At 39.8% G+C, this 24,683-nt stretch overlaps 1 protein-coding gene across 3 annotated transcripts in view; it reads right to left on the reverse strand.

The window, feature by feature from the left end:
• Positions 1-24,461, reverse strand: part of SHPRH (SNF2 histone linker PHD RING helicase) — a 71,530-nt gene extending 47,069 nt beyond the window's left edge. For 2 of the 3 annotated variants that reach the window (XR_009762279.1, XM_061624051.1), the window contains exons 1-12: positions 24,179-24,461; positions 23,683-23,786; positions 21,676-22,343; positions 20,247-20,376; positions 17,620-17,838; positions 13,129-13,207; positions 12,118-12,268; positions 9,936-10,041; positions 8,611-8,867; positions 6,965-7,648; positions 4,525-4,776; positions 3,242-3,320 (exon numbers count right to left, since the gene is read on the reverse strand). Coding sequence is in view for 2 of the 3 variants with exons in the window: in XM_061624051.1 (XP_061480035.1) it covers positions 3,242-3,320; positions 4,525-4,776; positions 6,965-7,648; positions 8,611-8,867; positions 9,936-10,041; positions 12,118-12,268; positions 13,129-13,207; positions 17,620-17,838; positions 20,247-20,376; positions 21,676-22,314 (2,596 nt within the window). In the remaining variant the exon portion in view is untranslated. The remainder of the gene's footprint in view (positions 1-3,241; positions 3,321-4,524; positions 4,777-6,964; positions 7,649-8,610; positions 8,868-9,935; positions 10,042-12,117; positions 12,269-13,128; positions 13,208-17,619; positions 17,839-20,246; positions 20,377-21,675; positions 22,344-23,682; positions 23,787-24,178) is intronic. The other variant, XM_061624052.1, reaches the window with a different exon arrangement.
• Between the last annotated feature and the right edge of the window lie 222 nt (positions 24,462-24,683).

Here is a 24,683-nt window from a genome sequence, read left to right on the forward strand (position 1 = left end):
AGTTACCCATGGGAAACCTGAAAGCAGGACCTGAGTGCAAAAAGCTGTCTCCCTTCCTGTGGTTTCCAACAACTGGTATTTTCCAACAACTGATGGCAGAGCATAGCCATCATGACTAATAGCCACTGAGAGTCTTTTCCTCCATGAATTTGTCTAATCCTCTTTTAAATTCATCCACGTTGGTGACCATCACTGCCTCTTGTGGAAAAGAGTTCCATAGTTTAATTATGTACTGGGTGAAGTAGCATTTTCTTTTGTCTGTCCTGAATCTTCCAACATTCAGCTTTACTGGATGTCCACGAGTTCTAGTGTTATCAGAGAGGGAGAAAAGCTTTTCTCTATCCACTTTCTCAATGCCATGCATAATTTTATACACTTCTGTCATGCCACTTCTGAGTTGCCTTTTCTCTCAACTAAAAATCCCCAAATGCTGCAATCTTTCCTCATATGGGAGTCACTCCATCCCCTTGTTCGTTTTGGTTGCCCTTCTCTGAACCTTTTCCAACTCTTTTTTGAATACAATATCTCTTTTGAAGTGAGGCAATCAGAACTGTACACAGTATTCCAAATGTGGCTGCATCATAGATTTCTATAATGGCATTATGATATCGGCAGTTTTATTTTCAATACCTTTCCTACTTTGCTAGAGTTCCTTTTTATTCTCTTCATTCAGACAAGACTTCCATTTTTTGAAGGAAGCCATCTTGCCTCTAACAGCTTTTTTGACTCTGCTCGTTAACCATGCTGGCATCCTCTTGGCCCTGGCAGTACCTTTCCTGATCTGCAGTATACACTCCAGCTGAGCTTCTAATATTGTGCTTTTAAACAACTCCAAAGCATTTTGGAGTGATTTGACCTTCTGGACTTTGCCTTTCAACTTTTTTACCATTCCCCTAATTCTTGGAAAGTTTCCTCCTTTGAAATCAAATGTGATCATGCTGGATTTTCTTGGCAATTGGCCATTTACATGCATGCTTAATTCAATAGCACTATGGTCTCTGCTCCCAACTTATTCGACAACACTTACATCTCGCACCAGATCATGGGAGCCACTTAGGCCCAGGGTCATCACCCCTGTGGTCAGTTTCCATGCCCAACTATTCCAGGGCACAGTCATTTAGGGTATCTAGAAATTTTACTGTTTTGTCATGACTGGAACACATATGTAGCCAGTTTATGTCTGGGTAGCTGAAGACACTCATTACTACAGCATTTCCTATTGTACTTCCTCCATTTCATTTTTCACCTCAAGATCTCCCAAAGTGTTTTGCTCAGGGAGACGCTAGAATGCTTTTAAGCTAAATTACTCTTAGGACCCAGTATTACCACCCACAATGATTCTGAGGAGGAATCTGCCTCTTTGGGGGTTTCTAGTTTGCAGGATTCAATGCCATGTTGTCTGGAAGTTACCAGAGGATGGAGCACTGTAGCCAAGTCATCTCTGTCCAAAAGGGGCTAAAGCTGGTGACCCAGCTGGAGCTGGAAAAGGCTCTCCTAGCCACTGAGGCCACCTGAACCTCCAGTGACAGTGATGGATCAAGGAATAGCCCCAGATGGCTGACCTGCTCCTTCAAGGAAAGAGAAACTCCATCCAGAACAGACCGTCTTCCCACCTCCTGGACATGAGAACTCTGGACACATAACACCTCTGTCTTTTCAGGATTCAGCCTTAATCTATTGGCCCACATCTAGTCCATCACTGCCTCCAAGCATCAGTTCAACACCTCAACTGCCTCTCCTGATTCAGATGGAATAGAGATATATGTGCTTTGAGATGCAGATGTTACTTGCAATTTTGAACAATAAGGAAGAATTGTTTGGAAACATAAATGCAAAAGACAACCAGGGTCAGATCTAAGGAACTGCTGACCTAGTTTATCAAACAGCAGACCTCGTACCAATGTCAAATTTTGTTTGAAATGACAGGGACCTTCCACAGCAGTCTGTAATACAAAACAATAGTCTACTTTTCAAAAGAGGGGAGGAAAGTCAGAAAGTTCCGATGGGTATGTCCAAGTCCTTAGGCACACTTAAATAGTCCTTTGGATCCTGGCTAATGTCTAAAAACTTGCATGAGCTTCTGAATGGGAAGCTTTCTGGTTAAGAGTCCTTCCAACCCAAACATAAAGTGATTACACTGAAACATAGACTAGACTAGACAAGAGGTGCTCATGGTCAAAAAAATGGAAGTTTTACAAGAGGTGTCACTCTCCCTGAAGAATGAAGTTCACACTTTAGGAGTACTCCTGGTATCTGGACACAAAGGCAACAAGCCTGTTGCTTGGGATATGCTTGTACAGCTTTGGCTGGCATGTCCTTTTCTTGAGACACAGATTTGACCATAGCAATATGTGCCCTAGTTACTAAAACCTGGGGCCATCCAATGAAGCTGAAAGTTAGAAGATTCAGCAGAATCAACAGGAGGTATTTCTTCATACAGAACATAGCTAAACTCTGGAATTTTGGAGGCAGTATGCCTCTGAATACCAGTTGCCGGAGAGCACAAGTGGGTAACTTGCTGCTGTGCTCATGTCCTGCCTGTGGACTTTCCATAGGCATCTGGTTGGCCACTGTGCTAGATGCTGGATTCTTTGGATGCTCATACGCGTTTCTTGTTTCGACAGTTGCAATGAACTTATGCGGAACTGCCTTTAAAGAGTTACTGAAGCTGGTCCAAAAAGCTGCAGCCAGACTGCTAAGGGGAATAGTGGATAGGGAATGTGTGACTCTCATTACAAGTGCATTAACTTCCAGTTAGTTTTCAAAATCAAATCAAAGTAGTGCTGGTTTTGACCTTTAAAGCCCTAAATAGCTTTGGATCAGGGTACCGAAGAACCACCTACTCCAAAATAAATCTGGCTGAGTGTTAAAGATCTGCAGATGAGGCCACTGTCTGAATCCCACCAATATCAATAATATCATAGGGAAATTTGGTGGGAACATAAGAGCAGCCCTACTAGTAGATATGATTAGTACCGTTTTTGTTTTTCGTGCTGTTTATTTCTTTAGTATGAGTTTTTTATGTTTTAGTTGAAACTTTGATGAATTTTCTTTTATTATTAGATGCCTTGAACAATATGCTGCTGGATAGGTAGGATATAAATATTCTTAATAATTAAGGAAGCATATTGCTGATATATGTTGTGTAGAAGGGCATTTGAACCACAATACCCTTGCTGTATATTCCTTAAACCTACTGCATATTAATTGATACAGATAAAATATTAGCTATACCATTCACCTTCCAATCCTCGTTGCACTGGTGTGCCACTGACACACCAGCGATTGATTCCACTCAGACGGAGAGCCATTTCTGCAGCCTAGTAAAAGATGATATAAAATACAATTAAAGTGCATAGCTGCTAGGAACAACCTCATGCTTAGTCTACAAAGCAGCAATACTAAGGTGCAGCTGCCACCATTTTAATGCTTTCTAAACATGAAAACCTACATGAAAACCATTTTGAGTTGCACCCTAAAAATGAACACCAAAGAGGTCAATGAAGAAAAACTGCTTTACAAGGTTGACTAGATGGTGGTTGCCCACCTTTCTATTTCAGCCCTATAGACACCAGTCAGTAGGAAGATCCCTAGTGAAAAAAATTCAGCTGGAACATCCCTACAATCTGTGTGGCTCACACTGCTACAACTCAGCTTTGTGGACAGGGAAGAGTTGAAACACTGTCAACATCTGAGCAACGTGAACTAAGTTTCCCTTTCCCCATAGTTCTTTTTTCAAACTCTAACACTTCACACATTGTTCCCTCAAGTTCCTAACCACTGCAGGTCAGCCTCTCCTTCCTTTATTCAGCAAGCTTGCCCTTGGAGACCTTTCCATCTTTTTCCACTCTGCTTTTCAGATGTCTATCCACCTGCACACATGACATTTTTCAGTCAAACTGAACAGCTATCTGAACTGAATGAGGATACACCAATTATGGGTGTTTTCAACCTCTCGCTCTCTCAAATTCTGTGACACACACCAAGAATATCACATTTTTACTATTGAAATAATTAATTGTTCAAGTATGCAATATCATCTGCTAAGAAACTTCTTCCTGGATGTGAAATATTTGGTAGCAGGTATTCACAGTAGTTTCCATTTGCAACCAGCTAGCTTGGTCCTACATACTCATTCTTAACATCAATGCAGACAGTTTTAGCTTCTAGACTCAAGGGCAGGCCCTATGCCCTTTTAAATAGGCATTAAAACAGACTGACATCTTGCTTTCAACTATCAAGAAGTGTAAAAGACATGATGACCTAGTTCTTTAAACTGTCAGAATACATTATGTTAACGATTTAATTTTAAAAAAAGGACTGTGCTTCATCGTCAGTCATACCCCCGGCAGAGAAAACATTTAGTATCAAACACCTCCAAGGGAAAAATATCTCATGAGTCACTTCTGAAGGATAAATTACAAGGGCAAATTTACATTCCTGTGTGATAAAAGGGTACAAAAGCAGTCTCTCTCCTACTATTCTGGTTCAACAGAGGCATACCTAAGCAACTCTTTCTCTCACCTTCGCAGTGGTGCATTCTACCATTTGTGCTTCATCCAGGCAAATTCGCCACCACTCCACAGCTACCAATGGACTTGGGATGGCCATATAACGCTTCTGGTTCCTGAAACGGCGGCCATCTTCACTATTGCTATGAGGAATATCCACGTAGTTCAGCTCACTACGAAGGACATCATATGTGGTGATCACTACTTCCTGCTCTGCCAAGATGTGAGGTTGCAAGAAACCATGCTTCTTCACTCCATGATAGACCTGAATAAATGTGCACACAATGCACATGAGAGCAAACACTGGCAATGGGAGTCTTCCTGCGGTGGGGTGGAGAAATGTAGTTCACTGAAAAGTTGAGTGCTTCCTGTCTTACAAGAGGATTTTAACATTATAGTGACAGCTTCCTTCACACAATTTAGCAAGCCATGGTTAAAAAAAAGTAGCAGAGGTGTTCTACTTTGTTCTCAATCTTCATGACAGAAAGGATGGCTATATCAACAATGGACTACTTTAGAAACAAAGATTTACAAGAAAAATGTGAGGACAAAATGTTTCAAAATAATTTACCCATGTTATTTGTGACTAAGATTTTTTTTTAAAAAAAGACATGGACAGAAGAATTGTGTCATGACAAAATGCTCTTACAACTTCTTTAAAAAGAAATAAAATCACATAACACTATTACATTTAACCTCTTTAAAATATAGGGACATGTTAACAAAGGTATAGGTCAATGGATGTGCTAGCATAGTACATCTCCACTGGCTCAATGTGGCTGTGGTTAACCTGGCAATCTGAGAGGCTGTATTACTTTTTAATTGAGAAATTTTACATGCAGACCATGGTAAATATCTTTAAATGATGGCAATGAGGACAAAATTTTGGATATACTGATAAAAGCCAGGACACTCTGATACTTCCCACTGGCCTCTCAAAAAAGGGTGGATAAAAATCTGTGATTAAAAAAAACCCTACATAATTTTTTTAAAAATTAAGTTTGAAGTCTCTTTCAAATTACAAATAGATTAAATGGGAAGTAATATGGATACAAACATGTTGACGCACCTTTGAATTTTAAGAAGTAGCCTGGTATCCGCAGGTGACCAGAAATGCCATGCAGATGAGCAAGGGGCTGGCAAAGGAAAGACTGAGTGTTCTGCCCCTCCTCTGTACTCAGCACAGAAATGTAGTTCACAGTCCCTCCTCTGCCACCATCTAGCAGGCTAGAAATTTTTAGGAGCTCACTGAAAAGACTGTGTTAGGCCTACGTAGAATCATAGAATAGTGGAAGGGGCCTGTAAGGCCATCGAGTCCAACCCCCTGCTCAATGCAGGAATCCAAATCAAAGCATTCCCGACAGATGGCTGTCCAGCTGCCTCTTGAATGCCTCCAGTGTCGGAGAGCCCACTACCTCTCTAGGTAATTGGTTCCATTGTCGTATGGCTCTAACAGTTAGGAAGTTTAATACAGTTAATCTCTAAACTGAATCAATGTCTTCTACCAGATAAGTTGACATAAAGGAAGCTTTTCTATGTAAGTGAACCAATCTGATCATTTTTCAAATATGAATATTTACACTCCATGTACCAAGCACAGGCATTTCATCTTCACCCAATAACTATCAGCCTTACTTTCAGCTATCAGCCATGAACACTTCATTCATGTTTGCAATTTTTTGTGTGAGGGTGGGGCTGAGCCAAGTGAACCAGGAAGGACCACAACTAGAGAGAATGAAAGACAAAACTGTGTAGTGCACAGATTCCTATATTCCCATACATAGGGTGACAGCCAATTATGTCTGCTTGCTTGCGCAACAGAAATCCACTTGCACAATGCGATTTCTGGTTTTTCTTATCCCCCTCCTGCCCCCGCATGCCCACAAGAAACTCTGTTGCATGAGCACATATCCATTCATGCTATATTGGATCTCACCTTTAGGCTACAGTCCTGTACTCACAGTTATAGGAGTTGCTATTAACCTTGCAAATGGTCATGGAAGCTGGTCTTAAGAACAAAAACTATACAAGAATATTTTAAAGAAATTCTCTCTATGGGTTAAAAAAAGGAAAACATACAAAATATATACAGTGTGACTAACAGATGTAAGACTTGATTGTAAGAATAAAACAGGATAAACAATATTCTTATTACGTTGCAAATTAATATGGTTTAGTGGTTAGATTTGCACCATTGTTTAGGAAATATATGAAGTAGTATCAGTGGGATCATTAATTTAAGTTGTCTTAATTTAAATCAATCTAGGCTGCAAAAACCTCTTACCACTATCAAAATGTACTAATATGCCAGACATTTACTGTAACATATACAAGACAGAATACCTAGGAGTAAATATATTCTTATGCTATCCACTTAATAACTGCAATTACTACACTCTACCTAAATACTTCCCCTGTACCATTGATTCCTGTGAAGCAACACCTTTTCTTACCAACACTCGAAGGGACGATGACCTCACATGCCTGTTAATCTCATCAACCCACTGGTGGCAGATAGAACTTGGAGAGATTATTAGAGTTGCTCCTGTTGGAACTGGTTTCATTGCCACAAGGCAATGGGGACAATAAAAGGGCTTGATCTTTAGATTTTCTTCTTTGTAGTTCACACACTCAGCATGTTGCCACAGGTGGCAGTTCAGGCACTGCACATGTGCCTTATAGTCAACCAAGCCAAGCTCACCACATATGCACTCAAAGCGATAGTCAGAGGTATTGAATGGAAAAATTGAACCTGGATGTTGAACAAAAATGCTACCATGCTCTTGGGAGGCTGGGAACCGGCCTTCTGAGATATCTTGCTGCTCTTCAGCTTCATCTGATTTTTTAGGAATGTCAGTACCAAAGTGCGTTTCATTTTTGGAAACAAGCATGCTATCTTGCAAGTCAGCAGTTCTATGACGAGAATCTTCTTCAGTTTTCCAGCTCTTAGGATCCAGTTTAGACTCTCTATTATCTTTGCTTGTAGTACAGTAATCATGCTCTTCTGCTGTGATGTCTACTGCTAGTGGTAGGCTAAGAACATTTGCAGAACACGTGTCCTTATCTCCCAATTCTTTAGTTTCTTTCTTATGATCTGGCACACTTCTCTTCTGAACCCTCTCTGAAGTTCTTATTTTCTATAAAAATAAAAGAAACTTATTTTTGCTTTTTCTGCTTCAAAAAAACAGCCTGGACTAGATCAAATACTCTGTTTGGGAAGCACAAGGGAAGAGGAACTGGAGAAGTCCCATTGTGCACGCTGCATTCTGTGGATGAACATTTGGATCCCAACCTTTGTAAAGTTCAGAATACGGTATTGGACTGCAACAACATATACCGTAAGGATACCGAGTAGACTTTGCAACTCCCTTTTTTAAAGATTTGCAAAATAGAAATGCTGAGATACATACATACATACGTGTATGTGTGTGTGTGTGTGTGTGTATATATATATACACACACACACACACACATACATACACGCACACCGTTATACATTTAGTTTTCTTCTCCAGTTCAGCACCACAGTCTTAACACTGAAAATTTTCACCCCCAATTATAATTCAACACTCTTATGATTCATTAAACAGTGCAATTACTATTTCGTACAGGTGTACTCTATCTTCTTTCATCATAGAACCCAAGGTGGGATACATGTTGTTCCCATCCAGGTATTGCCCAGATCCAGACCTGCTTAGCTTCAGCCTTCAGACCATAGCACCTAAGACATCTATTTCCCATTATAAGTGGTACATTCACCCTTAGCTACTGAGGTTCAGACCCAGTTCTGCTTGTCGTAAAGCACAAACAATTATTTCAACCCATTAAAATGCTCAGGAGTTGTTACAAAGATATCTTACGACAAACTATGAGACTATGGCTATTAAAGCAGATGGTGGAAAATACCCAATGACAAATCCAGATAAGATTTCCTACATAGCTATTACTGCCTGAATTCTATCAACCCTCATTCAGTGAACTTAGCTGCTCTGCCCTCTTTTCCTCCCCTTCCCGAAACCAAAGCTATCATAATGGACATGTAACTAAACAGGAAAACCTAGTAATTCCCTCCATGAAAAAAAGTTATATTCCAGATTACCTGTTTTTTGGATTTATTACAAAACTTCTGTTCCTTGTAGTTTCTCCCCAACCTGAAAGAGCCAGCAAGACCATGGCCTTTGACCTGTTCCACTACCTTCTCTTCAATTAATTTTTCCAGAGTTCTTTTAAGAATGCGACGGTTTCTCTGTATATCATACTTATATATGGCATGGACATACTTAAAAATTGCTACAATGGATGCTCCTTTCTTCACATTCATTTCTTTTATAGCTGTTAAGAGCATCACTCGCAAACCTAGTGTGAAGGCATAAATAGCTTTGATGAACAGTTGTGCAAAAAGAGGTGACAAAATAATTTTAGGATTTTACCATTTATTTATTAACCACTTCCCATGAAAACATCTCAAAGTGATTAACAATAAAAACAATTTCAAATCTAACATGATACTAGGACACTAAAGCACCACTGACTTAGTTTTTTATAATTTATAGTCAGTTCTACAAAAGAAATAAAATTAATAAGTGAACAAAACTAATCTATTGCAGCAGTATGTCCAATGATTTTGAAAGAAACTCAATCATAATTCTTCAGTTGCCAATCTGCATACAACCCTGATGTGAAAAACATTATCATATATTAAATCTACAGATCAATAAAGGTAAATCGGTGGGGCTTGCTAGTTAATGTTTTGTTCATTTCCTTATAAGTTAGAAATGACTTCCATGTTAAAAGGAAGTCTCTGAAAAGGGTATAGGGCATTCTTTCTTTGATCTCGAGTGAGCCTCAACAACTTTTCAAACAATATACTCAACAACATTCCTTAATGGCTGCTTGACACATTTGAATGAGTCCCCCATCCTGACATGGGAGCCATTCCGTATCGGTGCATCAAAGTAAAATGTAACATGTGCACTGCTAATATGTGGTCTTTGTCTCACTGAGACATGATATACAAAAATTCCAAGTAGGCTTCGAAATGCAGATATGTCAGTTATTTTATATTACGAATTTGTGCAGTTCATTTCTTCATATGCAGCAGTAAATATGCCTGCAAATGTGGTACAGAGAATAGTAGGAAACTGAGGCTGAGGGTTTGTAGGTACAGTGCACTATTATATAACGGCAAATAAATACTGGTCCAGTCTAAAGAGCTGTGCAGTAAGGCTTTTACACATGTTGTTTCCAAAAGCAGCTTCCACCACTTTTTGCCTGCAAATTCAAATTAGTCTTGTCAGACAATATTTTTGCAGGGGAAACCTTCAGATCCAGTACTAACTCTCTTCTGTCAGCAGTGCAATATTTTTCTTATTTCTTATTTTTCTTATTGCTTCTGGCAAATTAAGCTGGCTAAAGAATACTTACTAGGATAGTGCACTTTTTCCTTCAATTTAAGTTCCATTTTCTTTATGTTTTTCTTTTTGCTTCCTTCAGCAGGTTGTGGTGGAACAAAGAAGTTTACCAAAAAACCCTGAAAGGTAATTTTAACAATATCAGACTTATGTTTAGCCACCGTGCTGACCTGCTTCATACAATTAACATTTGCATCACTGAGCCTGATTAATGTTATCTTTAACAAGCATGTTAGAACATTTGAATACTAAACTATTGGTCCTCCACTTTTGGCAGCACATTCAGGAACGAAGGATGGGGTTGTAATGGTTGCTGCAACAACATAATGACAAGCAATAACACTTCACTAAGAATAAGATTAAGATTGGTGTATAAGAGATATCCTAGCTGAAATGAAAGATGGGTTTAAAGGTATTTTAAGAAATATTTGGTGAGGTGCAGGGGGAGAAGAGAGGGAAGGGAAGTTTCATTTTGCAAGCAGAAATCCTTGTATCATTGGATACAACTCTGAGAATTTCAGGGTAATAATAATAAATAGAAAATAGTAAAGAAAAAGCTGTTGATAAATAGATCGGCACAGAGACTGTATTAATTTGCTATTATCATATTGGTCTTAGCATATAGAAATAGGAGACACAGAGTTACACATGTACAAGGCAAGGTCTTCAAAGTATAAAACAAAATCCACATATGGTTATATATTAACATGAAATTTGCTATTCCAATAATTTACAGATAAAGACCATCTCACAATAAACTTAATCTTGTGAATTCTATTTAGTTTGCTTGGCCCTGTAAAAGTATATAAATTTTGTCAGCAAAGCAATTTCTCAGACTTTCCTTAATTATTACTATAATAAATTATTATTAATAAATAATAATTATTCCTGTAATAATCGGTACTAGGGCTGTGCATAGACACCCCCCCATCTGCCTTGTGGCTCTAATCGGGGGGGGATCAGTCCCACCCACCCTGGGAACCACCCAGCCAGAATTGGTTGGGTTTGAGGCTCCAGAGTAGTGAATGTATGGTTTGGCTCTTGCTCTTGGGTATCTCTGGCAGTCTACCGACACCTTGGATTTCCTCCCAAGTTAGGGTGGGAAACTGACTAAGGGGGTGGTGCCAGTCTACCAGATCTCTTGCAAGGTTGTGCTAGGTGTAGTCAGCCTTGTAAAGGGAGGGCATTGGTGGTGCTGGCTGGGATACTTGGGTTCAGGAAGAATCTAAATAATCCTGGTGAACCATAGGTGGGAGACCCTGCGACCTTTACAAATCCCATTCTTGTTCTTCTATAGATATGCTTAAACTCCTTAGGTCTTTTTCCCATTTTTATTTAAATGGGATTTGAATACGGATGAACATGAAATAAAGACTTGTGGAAATTAAAAAAGGGAATAAGAATATAATCAGACCAAAGATCCATCTAATCCAGTATTCTATTTTCAAGAGTGGTCTCCCACCACCCCTCCAAGGACTAAATCATGTCTAGAGTACAGGCATACCCCGCTTAACGTCGCTTCACTTAACGTAGCCTCGCTATAACGTACATGCTCCATATGCCTGTATTTCTCCAGAAACGCAGCGCAGCAGCAGAGGCTTTAGAGCGCGGGGGTGGAAATAGACATGATCACGCCACCGCAAATCAGCTGGGAGGTGCGATGGCGATCAGCTAGGAGGCGCGGCAGCACAGCAGCAGAGGCTTTAGAGCGCGGGGGTGAAAATAGATGCGATCACGCCACCGCAAATCAGCTGGGAGGTGCGATGGCGATCAGCTAGGAGGCGCGGCAGCACAGCAGCAGAGGCTTTAGAGCGCGGGGGTGGAAATAGACATGATCACGCCACCGCAAATCAGCTGGGAGGTGCGATGGCGATCAGCTAGGAGGCACGGCAGCACAGCAGCAGAGGCTTTAGAGTGGGGGGGTGAAAATAGATGCGATCGCACCACCGCAAATCAGCTGGGAGGCGCGATGGTGATCAGCTGAGAGGCATGGCAGCGCAGCAGCAGAGGCTTTAGCGCGGGGCTTTGAGGCTCCGCATGAAGGAGAGGTAAAAAAAAGTTTTAAAAGGTAGTGCTTCACTTTAAGGACATTTTCGGTTTATGTACTCGCTCTGGTCCCATTGAGTACATTAATGCAAAGTATTACTGCATTGGACTGGTTTGTTTCATCCACACACCCGCTACAGGTTTCTCACCTCAGGTAACATCAGAGCATCCTGTCTGACATCCTTTCGAGTGTGTGTCAGGATAAGGGCCAATACTTCTACTGTTTTTCCAAGGCCCATCTCATCTGCCAATATGCCTCCAGGCCACTGAGGCCCAGCAATTGGGCGCTCACGAATAATACTGAAAACCAAAGATTCATCCTCAATCAGAATATGTTATATGTATATATAATTTCTGATTACAAATTTAATTGGAGGGAATTACTACACTAGCATTTTCTAAAGTAGACAAAATCCAGATGTGTATTCATTAATAGGCAAAAAAAAAACTTTGCAGTTTAAGAACATACCTATAGCCAACAGATATTTCTATCAAAGTTTTAAAAGCAGGGAAATTGGGCAGCTATAGTGAATACACCAGGGAGCAGGAGACCTGACCTCCTCTCTGAGATACTGTACTGCCCTACAAATTTGTCAAAATGCAAACACAATTTGGGTTGGTCTTTCACAGTCCAATCCACTTCCTGTGTAGCTTGGAAGAATTGGGTAACACGTGCCTCTGAGCATCTGGTGAGTGGTGGCAACACCTGCAATCAGCCCAAAGAACAGAAACAAGACATGGGTTGTGCTGATTTTGTTTTAGCAGGAAGAAAGCAACAATATTAAAACAGTTGATATCGTTCAGATAGTCACTTTATCTGTCATTAAGAAAGTTGCTTTAGTTCTAGTATCTATACATTTTTGAACATAATATTCCATTATCAATTAAGCACAGATTTTCAAACAGGAAAAAATGTATACAAATTGCACTAATGGTTTTAATTCATTTACCAATCTCTGCCATGTCTTATTTTCCTTTTTCTCCTTCAGAAATATCTAAAAGATAACTATGTCATTTCTTATTGTTTAATCCTAGGTAATAGTCATACAAAATTGAAGGTATTTTCATAAAGAAAGTGCTGAAGTGATATTTATAGCATTAACTAGAATTAGTGCAATTGTATGCTATTTGACTATAATACTAAAACCAATAACCCTTACCAGCCAGTAAAAGGATTATAGTAGAGTTTTAGTCCGTCTAAAGTAATAAATTCTCTCCATAGGTAGTGAAGTGCATTTTCTATTGAGAGAAAGAAAACAATGTGATTTATACAAATGCTGCTTGTATTACTTAAATTTTATTTAGACTCCATCTTCCAGTCTGTTCAATGTTGAAAGTACAGAAACGTAAGCGTTGAGGAATCCTCTTTGAACATTCCACAATCCCTCCAGCCCTATGCCCTGTTATAGACCAAGGCCCCTTTAGCTTCTGTAATATTAAATAAACCAAATACAAATATTAATATATATTAATTTGCTATTATCAGATTGGTCTTAGCATATAGCATATATCTTTAAAAATGTTTTACATATACAAATCCTGAGAATATTTATCCCTGTGAAGTATTAAGTCCAGTTATGAAGAAGCTTAAGAGATGACTTTTATTTATTTATTTATTTATTGCATTTATATACCGCCCCATAGCTGAAGCTCTCTGGGCGGTTTACAATTAAGAACATTAAAAACAAGTATACAAATTTAAACAAAACCCATAAAAATCAATAAGCAAGTTCAAAACACATGCTATTCAAATGCTGTTAAAATGCCTGGGAGAAGAAGAAAGTCTTGACCTGGCGCTGAAAAGATAACAGGGTTGGCACCAGACGCACCTTGTCAGGGAGATCTTTCCATAATTTGGGGGGCACCACTGAAAAGGCCCTCTCCCTTGTTGCCATCTTCCAAGCTTCCCTCAGATTAGGCACCCGGAGGAGGACCTTTGATGTTGAGCATAGTGTACGGGTAGGTTCGTGTTGGGAGAGGTGTTCCATCAGGTATTGTGGTATTGTTTTGACAGGGGATCCCCAAAGAGCTCAGGCTCAAAGTGTTAATAAACTGAAGATCCGCACTATAGAAAAGGGCCTGAGGTACCTATTTCCTTTGTGTTTTTTTCCATAGTCATAGGTAATCTTACATACCATTTTAAACATCTGCTTTAGATCTGGTGGATCTATGGCTGGCTCTGACTTGTCCTGCCCCATTTTGGGGCCTATACTTGCTGCTGCTGGAGGGAACACCGTTGCTGGTAGCTTCTCAAAAACCTACACTTTTGGCAGCACTGCAGCCCTCCATTAGAGGAGGAACACCTCAACCTTATCCTAACCCTCTCCAGCAGCATAGATCAGGAGATTAGGATTGCTCTATAAACCCACTTAGAAATACATAGACAAATAAATTGAAGCAATCAGTTTCAAAGTCAGGTATTTTAGAGCAATCATTTGACACAACGAAATTTTCCTATGTCAAACTAGTGCGTTTATGGTTATGTTTATATATGAACCAGGGCCTTTCTGGCTCACAATTTACAGAGCAATCCAAGTCATGGGAAGCTGGCAGGAGAGGGTGGCGGAAAGCTCCATGGCATCCACTTGTTGTTCGGGTGCTACCAGCCTGGTTGGACACTGGCTTGGACAGGAGTGGCACACATGAATAGAAAAACAAAAGCTGGCTCTGACGAACACCCCTACCGGCGAGTAAGCGCTCCCTATTGAGTGCCATTGTAATTATTTTCCTACGCTGACCTTTTTGCTGGTGAAAATATTGCCTGGATCAGGACCCGCAGGAGCAAATGCAAGTAGGATGTTGTAAGTGTAAGAGCACCCCTTGGCTCCTCTTCTGCCATGCCCCGTTTTTGGGCCTTCCGCTGACTCTTCATCCCCCGGCAGGGTCCCGGTGGTGCCGTGGCTCAGGGACGAGGGGCTTCTGCTGGCAGAGCCCAGCAGTGCTGGGAGCCTGCTGGGTCAGCTGGGGGTCCGCCACATCCAACTCCCCCCAACCTGGCGCAAATACAAGTTGGATTGCACCCTTATTCTCTTAGCTATTGTGCTATACTAGGCCTATTTTCTTCCTTCCCCAGATGACCTTATAAAGTAAACAGGAACTACAGAAACTAATTCTCAGAGCTCATGCGATTTCTTGCATTTAAGCTGCCCCCCAGATCCTAGTTGACCTAGATGAAAATTTGGAGCACTTGCTATATTCCAGATGGAATAATCTGAGAAAAATTCAGGTTATAGACATTTTCTGCCTACTGCATCCAAGCAACAACAAGGAAGGAAATTGCCAGCAATACAGACATGAAATTTCCCTGAAGGGGGAATCTGTTCATTATTAGCCACTTCTGAACAAAGTGATGCACATGGTAAAGTTTATGTTAACATGACACCAGATATGTTAGAAACAAACACAACCCATAAGTGTTTAAGTGTTGATGTCTGCATGTGCAATATTAACATGTCACAGATCTGTGGTTCAGGAATACACAAAAGTTGTATCCAATGGCAGCTTTGCCTTAGCAGACAGCAATTCTGTTTGTGCAAAGCTCAGCATTTGAATTTTCCACTCTGCAGCACACAGCTGCTTCTTAGGATTATGGGACATTCTGAAACAGAATGAGATATGGTGCAAACGGCTATAGTGGAGGAAGGGGAGATCAGCAAAAATCAGCTGTTCTGACTTACGTGAGCAAACATTTTCCACAACCCAATCCTATCATCATAATGTTGTACATACAGGTCCTGGCAACCTAGTTAATATATGATGATAGGCATATGGAATGCATACATTTTAACATACCAGGCATCATGTTTAAATCAGTCCTACGACTTGCTAATTTGACAACCCATTTAGTATAAACCTGTTTTTACAATGCACTTCCCTATGATTATAAAGTCATGAGAGTGGCTGTATACTATAGTCAGCATGGATTTTTTGCATTCCACAATGTTAAATCGAAAATACCCCCCATGCCATTCTGATCCTTCCCATAAGCTCATTTCAAAACCTTACAAAACTTAATAGTCCTGAACTCAGAAATGCTTCCTTAACAGCTCTTTAAATTTTCATGGCAATACACAAAACAGTCACAGAGAATCAAGAGTTCAAACTGTAAAAAGAGAGAGAAAACCAGAGCCGTTTTGGGCTTTTTTTTTTGTCAAGAGTTTTCATAATCTGTTGAAATTAATTAAAAAACAGCCATGCTCACAGAGTACCTGTAATCCTATTACGGACCTTGCCCCATACTCTGACCTCCATCTTCTGCAGTTTAAAAGTTTAAAAAATGCCTGGCTGATATTTAATTAGTTTAAGAACTTTTGGCTTGAACTCAATGATGTTGGGCATGCTCAGTAAGAACCAACCGTCAGTGTTCTAAAAGCCAGACTCACAGCTGCTAGACTTTCTAATCAGGGGGCCACACACACACCAGACCTTTATTTTGCGTGCGACAGTCATGGCTTCTCCCAAAGAATCCTGGGAAGTGTAGTTTGTGAAGGGTGCTGAGAGGAGACTCCTATTCCACTGACAGAGCTCCAGTGGCCAGAGGGATTTAACAGTCAGCCGCTCTGACTGAAGCTCTGTGAAGGGAACAGGGCCTTTCCTAGCAGCTCTCAGCACCCTTCACTAATTACACTTCCCAGGATTCTTTGGGTGAAGCCATGACTGCCTAAAGTGAAATAAAAGTCTGGTGTGGATGTGGCCAGGGACAACTTTGGTTTAAATTTGGGTGGGAGGCTACATGTGCCTGCTGTAGAATAAAAACATGGGGGAAACCCTGAAAAAGAATGATACTGTTCACAATGTTTTCCTTTTGGAAAGGAAAGGGGCTTCCCTCTGCCCAGTGCCCACCCATCCAATCTCCTTCCTTCTCCCTCCCCTTCCTGCCCTCCTCCTCCCCTCCCTGCCCCTCCCGCAGGTCAGTTTCACCTATCCTAAGCATGATTGCACAGGAGTAAATCCCACTGAACTCAGTAAGAGTACAAATGATGAAATCTGCCCTCCCCACCTCCTCCCTCCTATTCCCTCCCTCTTGCCCCTTCCCTCCCCCTTCCTTCACCTCTCCCTTCTCCTCCCCATCCCCTTCCAATCCCCTCATTCTCACCTCTCCTTCTCCTCCCCTCCGCCCTCCCCCATGGTCAGTTTTACCTATCCTAGGACTATGACCTGGGAGACCAGGCTTCAAATCCCCACACAGCTCTGAAGCTCACTGGGTGATCTTGGACTAATCACTGCCTCTCAGCCTCAGAGGAAGGCAATGGTAAACCACCTCTGAATACTGCTTACCATGAAAACTCTATTCATAGGGTTGCCATAAGTCCAAATCTACTTGAAGGCAGTCCATTTCATTTTCAAGCATGACTGCACGGGAGTAAGTCTCATTGAACCCAGTAAGCTAGGTTATTTTGGAATACGGCAAAAGAAACAATCCCTCTTTACTTTTTCTGTTGTTGCAAAACAGCAGTTGGGGATTGCCAATTTAATATGCAAAAGTGATCACTTTCATTTGTTGATATTTCTAGTTTCTGTAACCATTCTTATCCACCTTAGCTGTGAAGAGTTATGTGCAACTTTCTTACAACAGATGCATCACCATGAATTTCTACTAATATCACTGTGATGAAGATATATGTTTATGTTTTCCTTTTCCAGATACTTGCCATTGTTAGGTACATTTCTGAAGTTTTCACGTTGCAACATCCAGTTTACAGCCTCGCTTTGATATGGCCTCAGCACAGGAATTAATGCAGAGTGCTGTACGTTTTCCTTCAAATACTGTATTTCTTTCTGGTGTGTATGCCTCACATAGTCATAAAGCTCTTCAATATTCTGCCGCTCTATATCTCTGTCAGATTCCTCTTCATCTTCTTCCAGAATGTCTAAAAAGACCATATGGCAATGATTTACTATCAGTAATATCTGCAATACCTTTAACGTACTGCAAAAAAGGAATGAAACAAATGGACAAAAATAGCATCTCAGAACTAAGGAATATTAATTCAGTCAACATTGCTTCCAACCTTAGGTACAACAGTAAATAGTTTTTGCAAGGGAAGAAGAGAACACAAACACTTGATCAAAAGTGTTTTCAAGAGACAAAACTGGGATCTGGCTAGAATATATATGATACAGAGAGTTATATTTGTATTATGAAACTATTTACATCTTTTAAAAGAGCTGTCACTACTAACGAGTTCGTAAATTTAAAAAAAAACAATTTTGTTGACAACACCTTCCTTGCACTCAGCGAACAGTGAAGTTTATGCCCACTGTTTTGTGCATGTTATAATTAATATGGTAATTTAATATGCTACTGATGAACAAATACTCTTGCAGCAGCTGTGACGCAGAAAAGCAGCTGCTATCCTTTAACAGCCAACCACTTCCCACCCTCCCTGTAGGAAGTAAGGAAAAGTAGGTGGAGTGGCTATGAACAGGAACAGGAACAGGGCTGAGCGGGAGGAAGGGGAATATGTGAGGGCTTGAGCAGATGAATGATTCAGAAATCAGGAGATATTTGAAAATGGAAAGGGAAGGGAAAAGGATTTTTCTTCCACCCTTCTCTGCCCTTCCATGTGGGTCTCAGCTGGCAATAATGTGCAACATATGCATTAATTCACTATGATTAATAATAAATGATTACTTTTTTCAGCCTTACAAGCACACTGTAAGTGTGATAGCCAGATTTTATACACTTTAGTAGTAGTAGTAGTAGTATTTAATTATTTGTCACTCTTTTAATGAGAAGTGATCCAAAGCAACTTATGTCATTTCATACATTATGAACCAAGAATTCATATAATTAACTGGAGGTGAACCTCAAAAAATGCACAAAACAGTTGCAAGCCTGTTTGCCTCAGCACAATTCCACTGATTTCAATCATGCCACCTTGACTTACATAATTTAACAAACATTTCTTGCCATGATGTGCAGCCACTAACTGTTTAAGTACAACAGTTCACACTATGTATGGTAGAGGTCATAGCATTACCTTCTAATGAAGTTATTGTTGATTCGTAAGAATAAATACTATTGAGTAGCAACAAGTAAAGCCATCTATTATTTACAGATGGTTTGAGGACAAGGACAAAATCTCAATACTAAAAGCACTGTATTAGAATCTCACTTTACTCACGGATTGCAAATATATGTTTGAAACTACAATAGCAAAATCTTAATGTTCAGGGGGGAAATAATCATGCATAAAAAACTCTTGATTCAGAGTTTCTAAATGTGTCTATCAAGAATATATTTCGGAATATGACTAAGTGCAATGTAAAACTGAACATGGCATCAGCTTGGTTAACAGAGGAATATTCAGACTGTGTAACTTCCACAGAATTAAAATGTGTAAATTGACTGCAGCTCTCCAAATGTTCCAGAATAACATTGTACATGTTCATCTGTCCAGCTTCCCTCCTTGAACTTCTTAGGACACATGAGTGGGAAAGGTAGCATTGGTAAGCTGAGAAAGTAGAGACAACCACAGACTATTTGGGGAATCTACAAAGTTATTCCCTAGAAAAGTGGTTTCCCTCCCCATGCCCTTGCCTCCAGGATCTTCACATGGAAAATATTGCAGTAATTTCACCAATCCTCCCTTCAATCCAACCTTCAACTCAAACTTATTTGCATATAGGTATAGTTATCTTTCATTCTGAAAATATTCTCTGCTTACCCTAACCTTGCACAAGGGGGCAAAGACTGCCATGTTTACAAGGTCTGGTAAAAAACAGGCAAGAACGAACTTGGGCACACACAGATAACCAACACAGCACAGGTATTGCTTGGGCCCCCAAGTGAATGATAGCGCAGGACATGTAGAGCCACATTTCTACATGATCTTGGATGAAGAAACATACATTCTCCTCATTATACAAAAGCACATCCATCTCCAAGCCATGTTTCCATATACATTTATGCCATTTGGTGGGCATTTCATTCCTTGTTATCTCCAGAATCCTCACCCTTGAACTGGGTGAAATATTTCCTGTTCCTCTGCTGTACTGAGAATGTTATGCTTGTGTGGTTTAGTCAGTCTGAAAGTTTCAGAAGTCAATAACAAAGTGAAAGACTGTCAATACTTTATGCTCTGCTTTCCATATATTATGGGGAGCTAAAACCTTAATCTCAGAAACAGTCTTTAGAAGATAAATTATGGTTGCCTAAATGTGGCACCAAGACAAGAACATTTCCTTCAAAATTTATCTTAAACTCAAATACATGTGTTTTAGTGGTGTACCCAATATGTGTTAATATTAATATATAACAGTTATATAAGATTACCTGGAATTATGAAGTGGTAGAATTTTTCCATCAGTTTCTGAAGGAGTTGGTGGGCTTTTTTTATTCTGCCACCACCATCACTAAGGAATTCTAGCTTGCTTAAGCCAACTTCAAGAAGATAAATTCCAATCTGTGAATTTAGGTTTTAGGAACATAAAGTTTGGATGAATTATTGAGCATTCAAGACAAGGAGGAAAAAATGTGAGAATAATATCACAAGCTTACTGCTGCCTATGGGTGGTATTCACTATTACGCCTACTCAGAGTAGAGTTGATGTTAATAGACATGACTAACTTAGGTTCATTAATTTCAGTGGGTCCACTCTGAATAGTACTTAGTAGAATACAACCCTAGCAGAGCAATCCAACTCAGAGGAAGCCGGTGTAAGTGGTGCCAGCGCAAGAGAAGATGGCATAACGTTCTTCTGCATCCAATTGCCATTCAGGAGCTTCTGGGTTAGCTGCATGCTAGCTCATCCAGGAGCTGCATACAGGCACCAAGAAAAAAAAAGCCTGCTCTCCCACCTACACCTGCCAGGGAGTAAGCCCTCTCCATTGACCTCTATTGTATTTATTTTCTTAGACTGACCTGTTTTCCAGCATAACTTTTGCATGAATTGGGACCTGCAGGAGTGCTCAGAACATGAGTTTACTTCTAATAACTACAATTTAATAAAAACTGTGTATAGCATTAGCACCACACATAAGCATTTGGTTAGCTTTTAATATTCATTAAACTCATCTTTCATTGCAAGCCTATGCATACCCATATTTGGGAGCATGAGTGTAATGAACTTAATGGAATTTAATTCTTATTCATTAATTCATTCATTTATATCCCACCCTTCCTCCCAGCAGGAGCCCAGGGCAGGAAATAAAAGCACTAAAAACACTTTAAAACATCCTAAAAACAGAGTTTAAAATACATTAAAGCAAAACATCTTTAAAAACATTATTTTAAAAAAGCTTGCAAAACATCTTTAAAAAAGGTTAAAAACATAGTGTTTAAAAATAAAAGTTTTAAAAAAATATTAAAAAGCAATTCCAACACAGACTGAGATAAGGTCTCAACTTAAAAGGCTTGTTAGAACAGGAAGGTCTTCAATAGGAGCTGAAAAGATAACAGAGATGGCGCCTGTCTAATATATAAGGGTAGGGAATTCCACAAGGTAGGTGCCACTACACTAGAGGTCCGTTTCCTATGTTGTGCAGAACAGACCTCCTGATAAGACGGTATTTGAATAAACTTGCATAGGATTCTATTGTTAATGTGGATTGAGACAATTCTCTGAAAACCAAACAGAAAGGTTATTCATTGAACCATATTATAGTACTGCCAGATTTTCACCTAGTGTGTTATTTCCAAGTACAAAATAAATGGCTTATTATTAGCACTCAGGAAGTCTCATTAATTATGTAAACCAAGTACCTTTAAACATTGTGCATCTCCAGATCTTTGACAAAGTACAATTACTCTCTTCTTTTGCAGCCACATCAAGTCTTCTAACATCTCATTATTTAAAGATGATTCAACTAACATGTCATCTTTGTAAGTGTTCAGCAATGATTCTTCTCTCTCATCCACCTTCTCAATGTTCTTTGTATGCACACAGACATGCAGCTGATCACTAAGTTCTGCTCTCATTAATGTAAAAGTCTTTTTATGGATATTTTCAGTGAGAAGCTGTCCAGGAAGAGGTTCAAGCATGAACTCTCCAAGCAAAGTTTTCCAGAAAAGATTAGGAAAACAAGAAGGTATTACAATATTTAGCTGAACAGATATAGGAGTCAAGAAATGGCAAGAATCTTCCGCTTCATCTAGAATAGTTGAGAAGCTCAGGGATTTTAGGCTGTTTGCTTTGTGAGTCAAGTCTTCGTCAGTGCTATCATCATTTATAACAATAAAGGTTGTAGAAGATGAGCTTGTATCTGCAAGAGGGTGGCCTTCATCCACTGCATCTAAATCCATCACTTCATTTTTGCAGTCATCATGCATATTCCAGCAGAGCTGCTTCTTTTTCTCATCATTCATCCTCAATGGAGGAGCACGCTTTCGACGGTTACTCATTTTGATGTCTCAATAGAGGTTTCTAATGTCTGTAACATAGATTGATATCAATTTACTTACATTCCTGCATGGATCATTATATTTTGATTTACTAGGAATCAAAAAGATTACTTAAAGGCCTAGTTCAGATATATAGGTCTAACAATCCATAGTTTATTAGACTGAAAATGAGTGTTGCGTCCCATCTTCACTCACACACATGAACAACAAAAAAATACTTCTAGGATTTGTTAAAACCATAGTTTCTAGAAACTGTGGTTTAATCTCAAACTACAAATGGCTTTATATCTTGCTTTGTAGTCAGCAATTAAATCATAGTTGTACTGTTTGGATGCAATAAACCCTTGAAATGTTATTTTATGGTGCAAGAGAGAAACTAAGGCAAAAGACAAGAATAAATAGCTCCATTTAAAGGAGCCATACCATCTGCTGAAATGCTATAAACATCTAAAAAGCAAGTTCTGAGTAAAAAGTAAACATATCTTAATCAATTTATGCTTGCAACAGTAATTTCACAACCTAAAAAGCGCTTCCTGCCTCTAAATTTGTTTTCTAATTTTAAAAATAATCCAAAACATTATCTGCATAGGAAATTGACCAGTGGATCTGCACCCTTCATCACAACATATAAACCTAATTTATTGTGAAATGATGTTTATTTAAAAATAAGCATGTGATTACAGGATGGAGAACATACATTATATATTTTAAATCCCAAGAGGTTTAAAGTAACAGGTTTGCTTTAATCATCAACAATGACAAGCCTCCTGAGAAAGATGCTTGCATATGAATAACTGATTTACACTTCAAAAAAATATGTTCAGTAGAAAGCTTTTAGTTGGGCAGTCATTCTGAATTTCCCTTATACCAGCTTATACCGCAGGGCATCCTTATTGCCTTACAGCTAAAACATTTGGTCAGATGATATGGATAGCATATTTAAATCTTTGTGAAAGGCCTATTTTTGTTGTAAGCAATACAAGGCCTTTTGTTTCAAGGAAGAGACCAGCCACAGAATCAAAATATTCAAAAGAGGTGCTTCTTTTAGTCCCTTGCAGCAAAAAACACCAAGAGTCTTGTGGCATCTTAAAAGATTAACAAATTTATTACAGCATAAACTTTCATGTACTACAACCCTTCATCTGATGAAGTGGACTGTAGTTCACCATAATAAATCTGACAGATAACGCAACGCTCTGTTGGTTTTACTGTTAACCATGTTTGCACTTAACAAATTTCATTTGCACTTAACAAATGAAAGCCTCTACATCAAAATTAGAACCAATGTCTCAGATACAAATGTGAGTTTAAGCACATTCAATATCACCTCATCTGGATTATTTACTAAACTCTATTAATTATACTTACAACAGGAGTAGATAGTTCAAGAAGGATGGATTTCTCCCCTCCTCTCTCACTGTAGGCTCATGAACAAAGCAAAAATATTCTGCTATTCTTTCCAATTCCATTCCCTAAAAATAGTAGCACTTTCAGATAAAATAAATCAAGAATATAACGAATTCTGGTTGCATATATACACATCAAAAAATAACCAGGAACTCTTTCTTTCATTCTGTGTGTAATCAATGTGCACCTCCCGGCAAGACAGAGGAGGGGCTGGGGGAGACGGGGGGAAGAGACTAGTAACAAAACTACGAGAGAATTATGCAGATAATATAAACGCCTCCGACCATCCCAATAATGCCTGCTGCATACAGGCCAACTAAGAAGTGAAGTCCAATATACACTGCTTACGGCTGTGTAAGGATGTATACAGTGCGTGCAAAAGGCAGGCAGGGGTAAAAATTAAGATCTCCAGCCTCCCATCTGCCCCTTCTTAGGGATCATCCTCAGCCTGGCGTACCTGAGAGATAAAAATCAGCTTCTGCGGGCTCCTCGCGTTCCTTTCTGGACGTCGCCGGCAGCAAAAAGCAGCTGTTGAACTCCAAGCAGCATAGCAACCATCTTTGAACCAGGAAGAGAAAGGAGAGGAGGAGGGGGTGGGAAACGAAACAAAAACAAAACGCCCCTCAAAGTTCGCCCACCAGAGGAAGGAAGGAGAAAAGGAAGGAAGGAAGGGGGCGGAGGGAAGGGGGGTGTCGTGGCCCCGCCTCCCCCTCTCGCGCCAGCACGCGCCACTAGGCGCACGCGTTCCCGACAGTTAGGAAGTGACAACAAGCGTCGGGGAACGTGCGCATGCTCGTTAAATTGTTCTTAATTTGGCGAGTTTACACACACACACACGCACGCACGCACGCACAAAACTTTCCCCACCCAAATTACGCTGTTGAACTGATGGCTAACCAGGAATGGGTTTTTCCAAAGGGCAGTGCGCTCAGTTCAGTTCTGGTACTGAGAAAAAATGCGTA

Source organism: Rhineura floridana, chromosome 4 (genome assembly GCF_030035675.1).
Source record: "Rhineura floridana isolate rRhiFlo1 chromosome 4, rRhiFlo1.hap2, whole genome shotgun sequence".
In the NCBI taxonomy this organism is placed as follows: domain Eukaryota; kingdom Metazoa; phylum Chordata; class Lepidosauria; order Squamata; family Rhineuridae; genus Rhineura; species Rhineura floridana.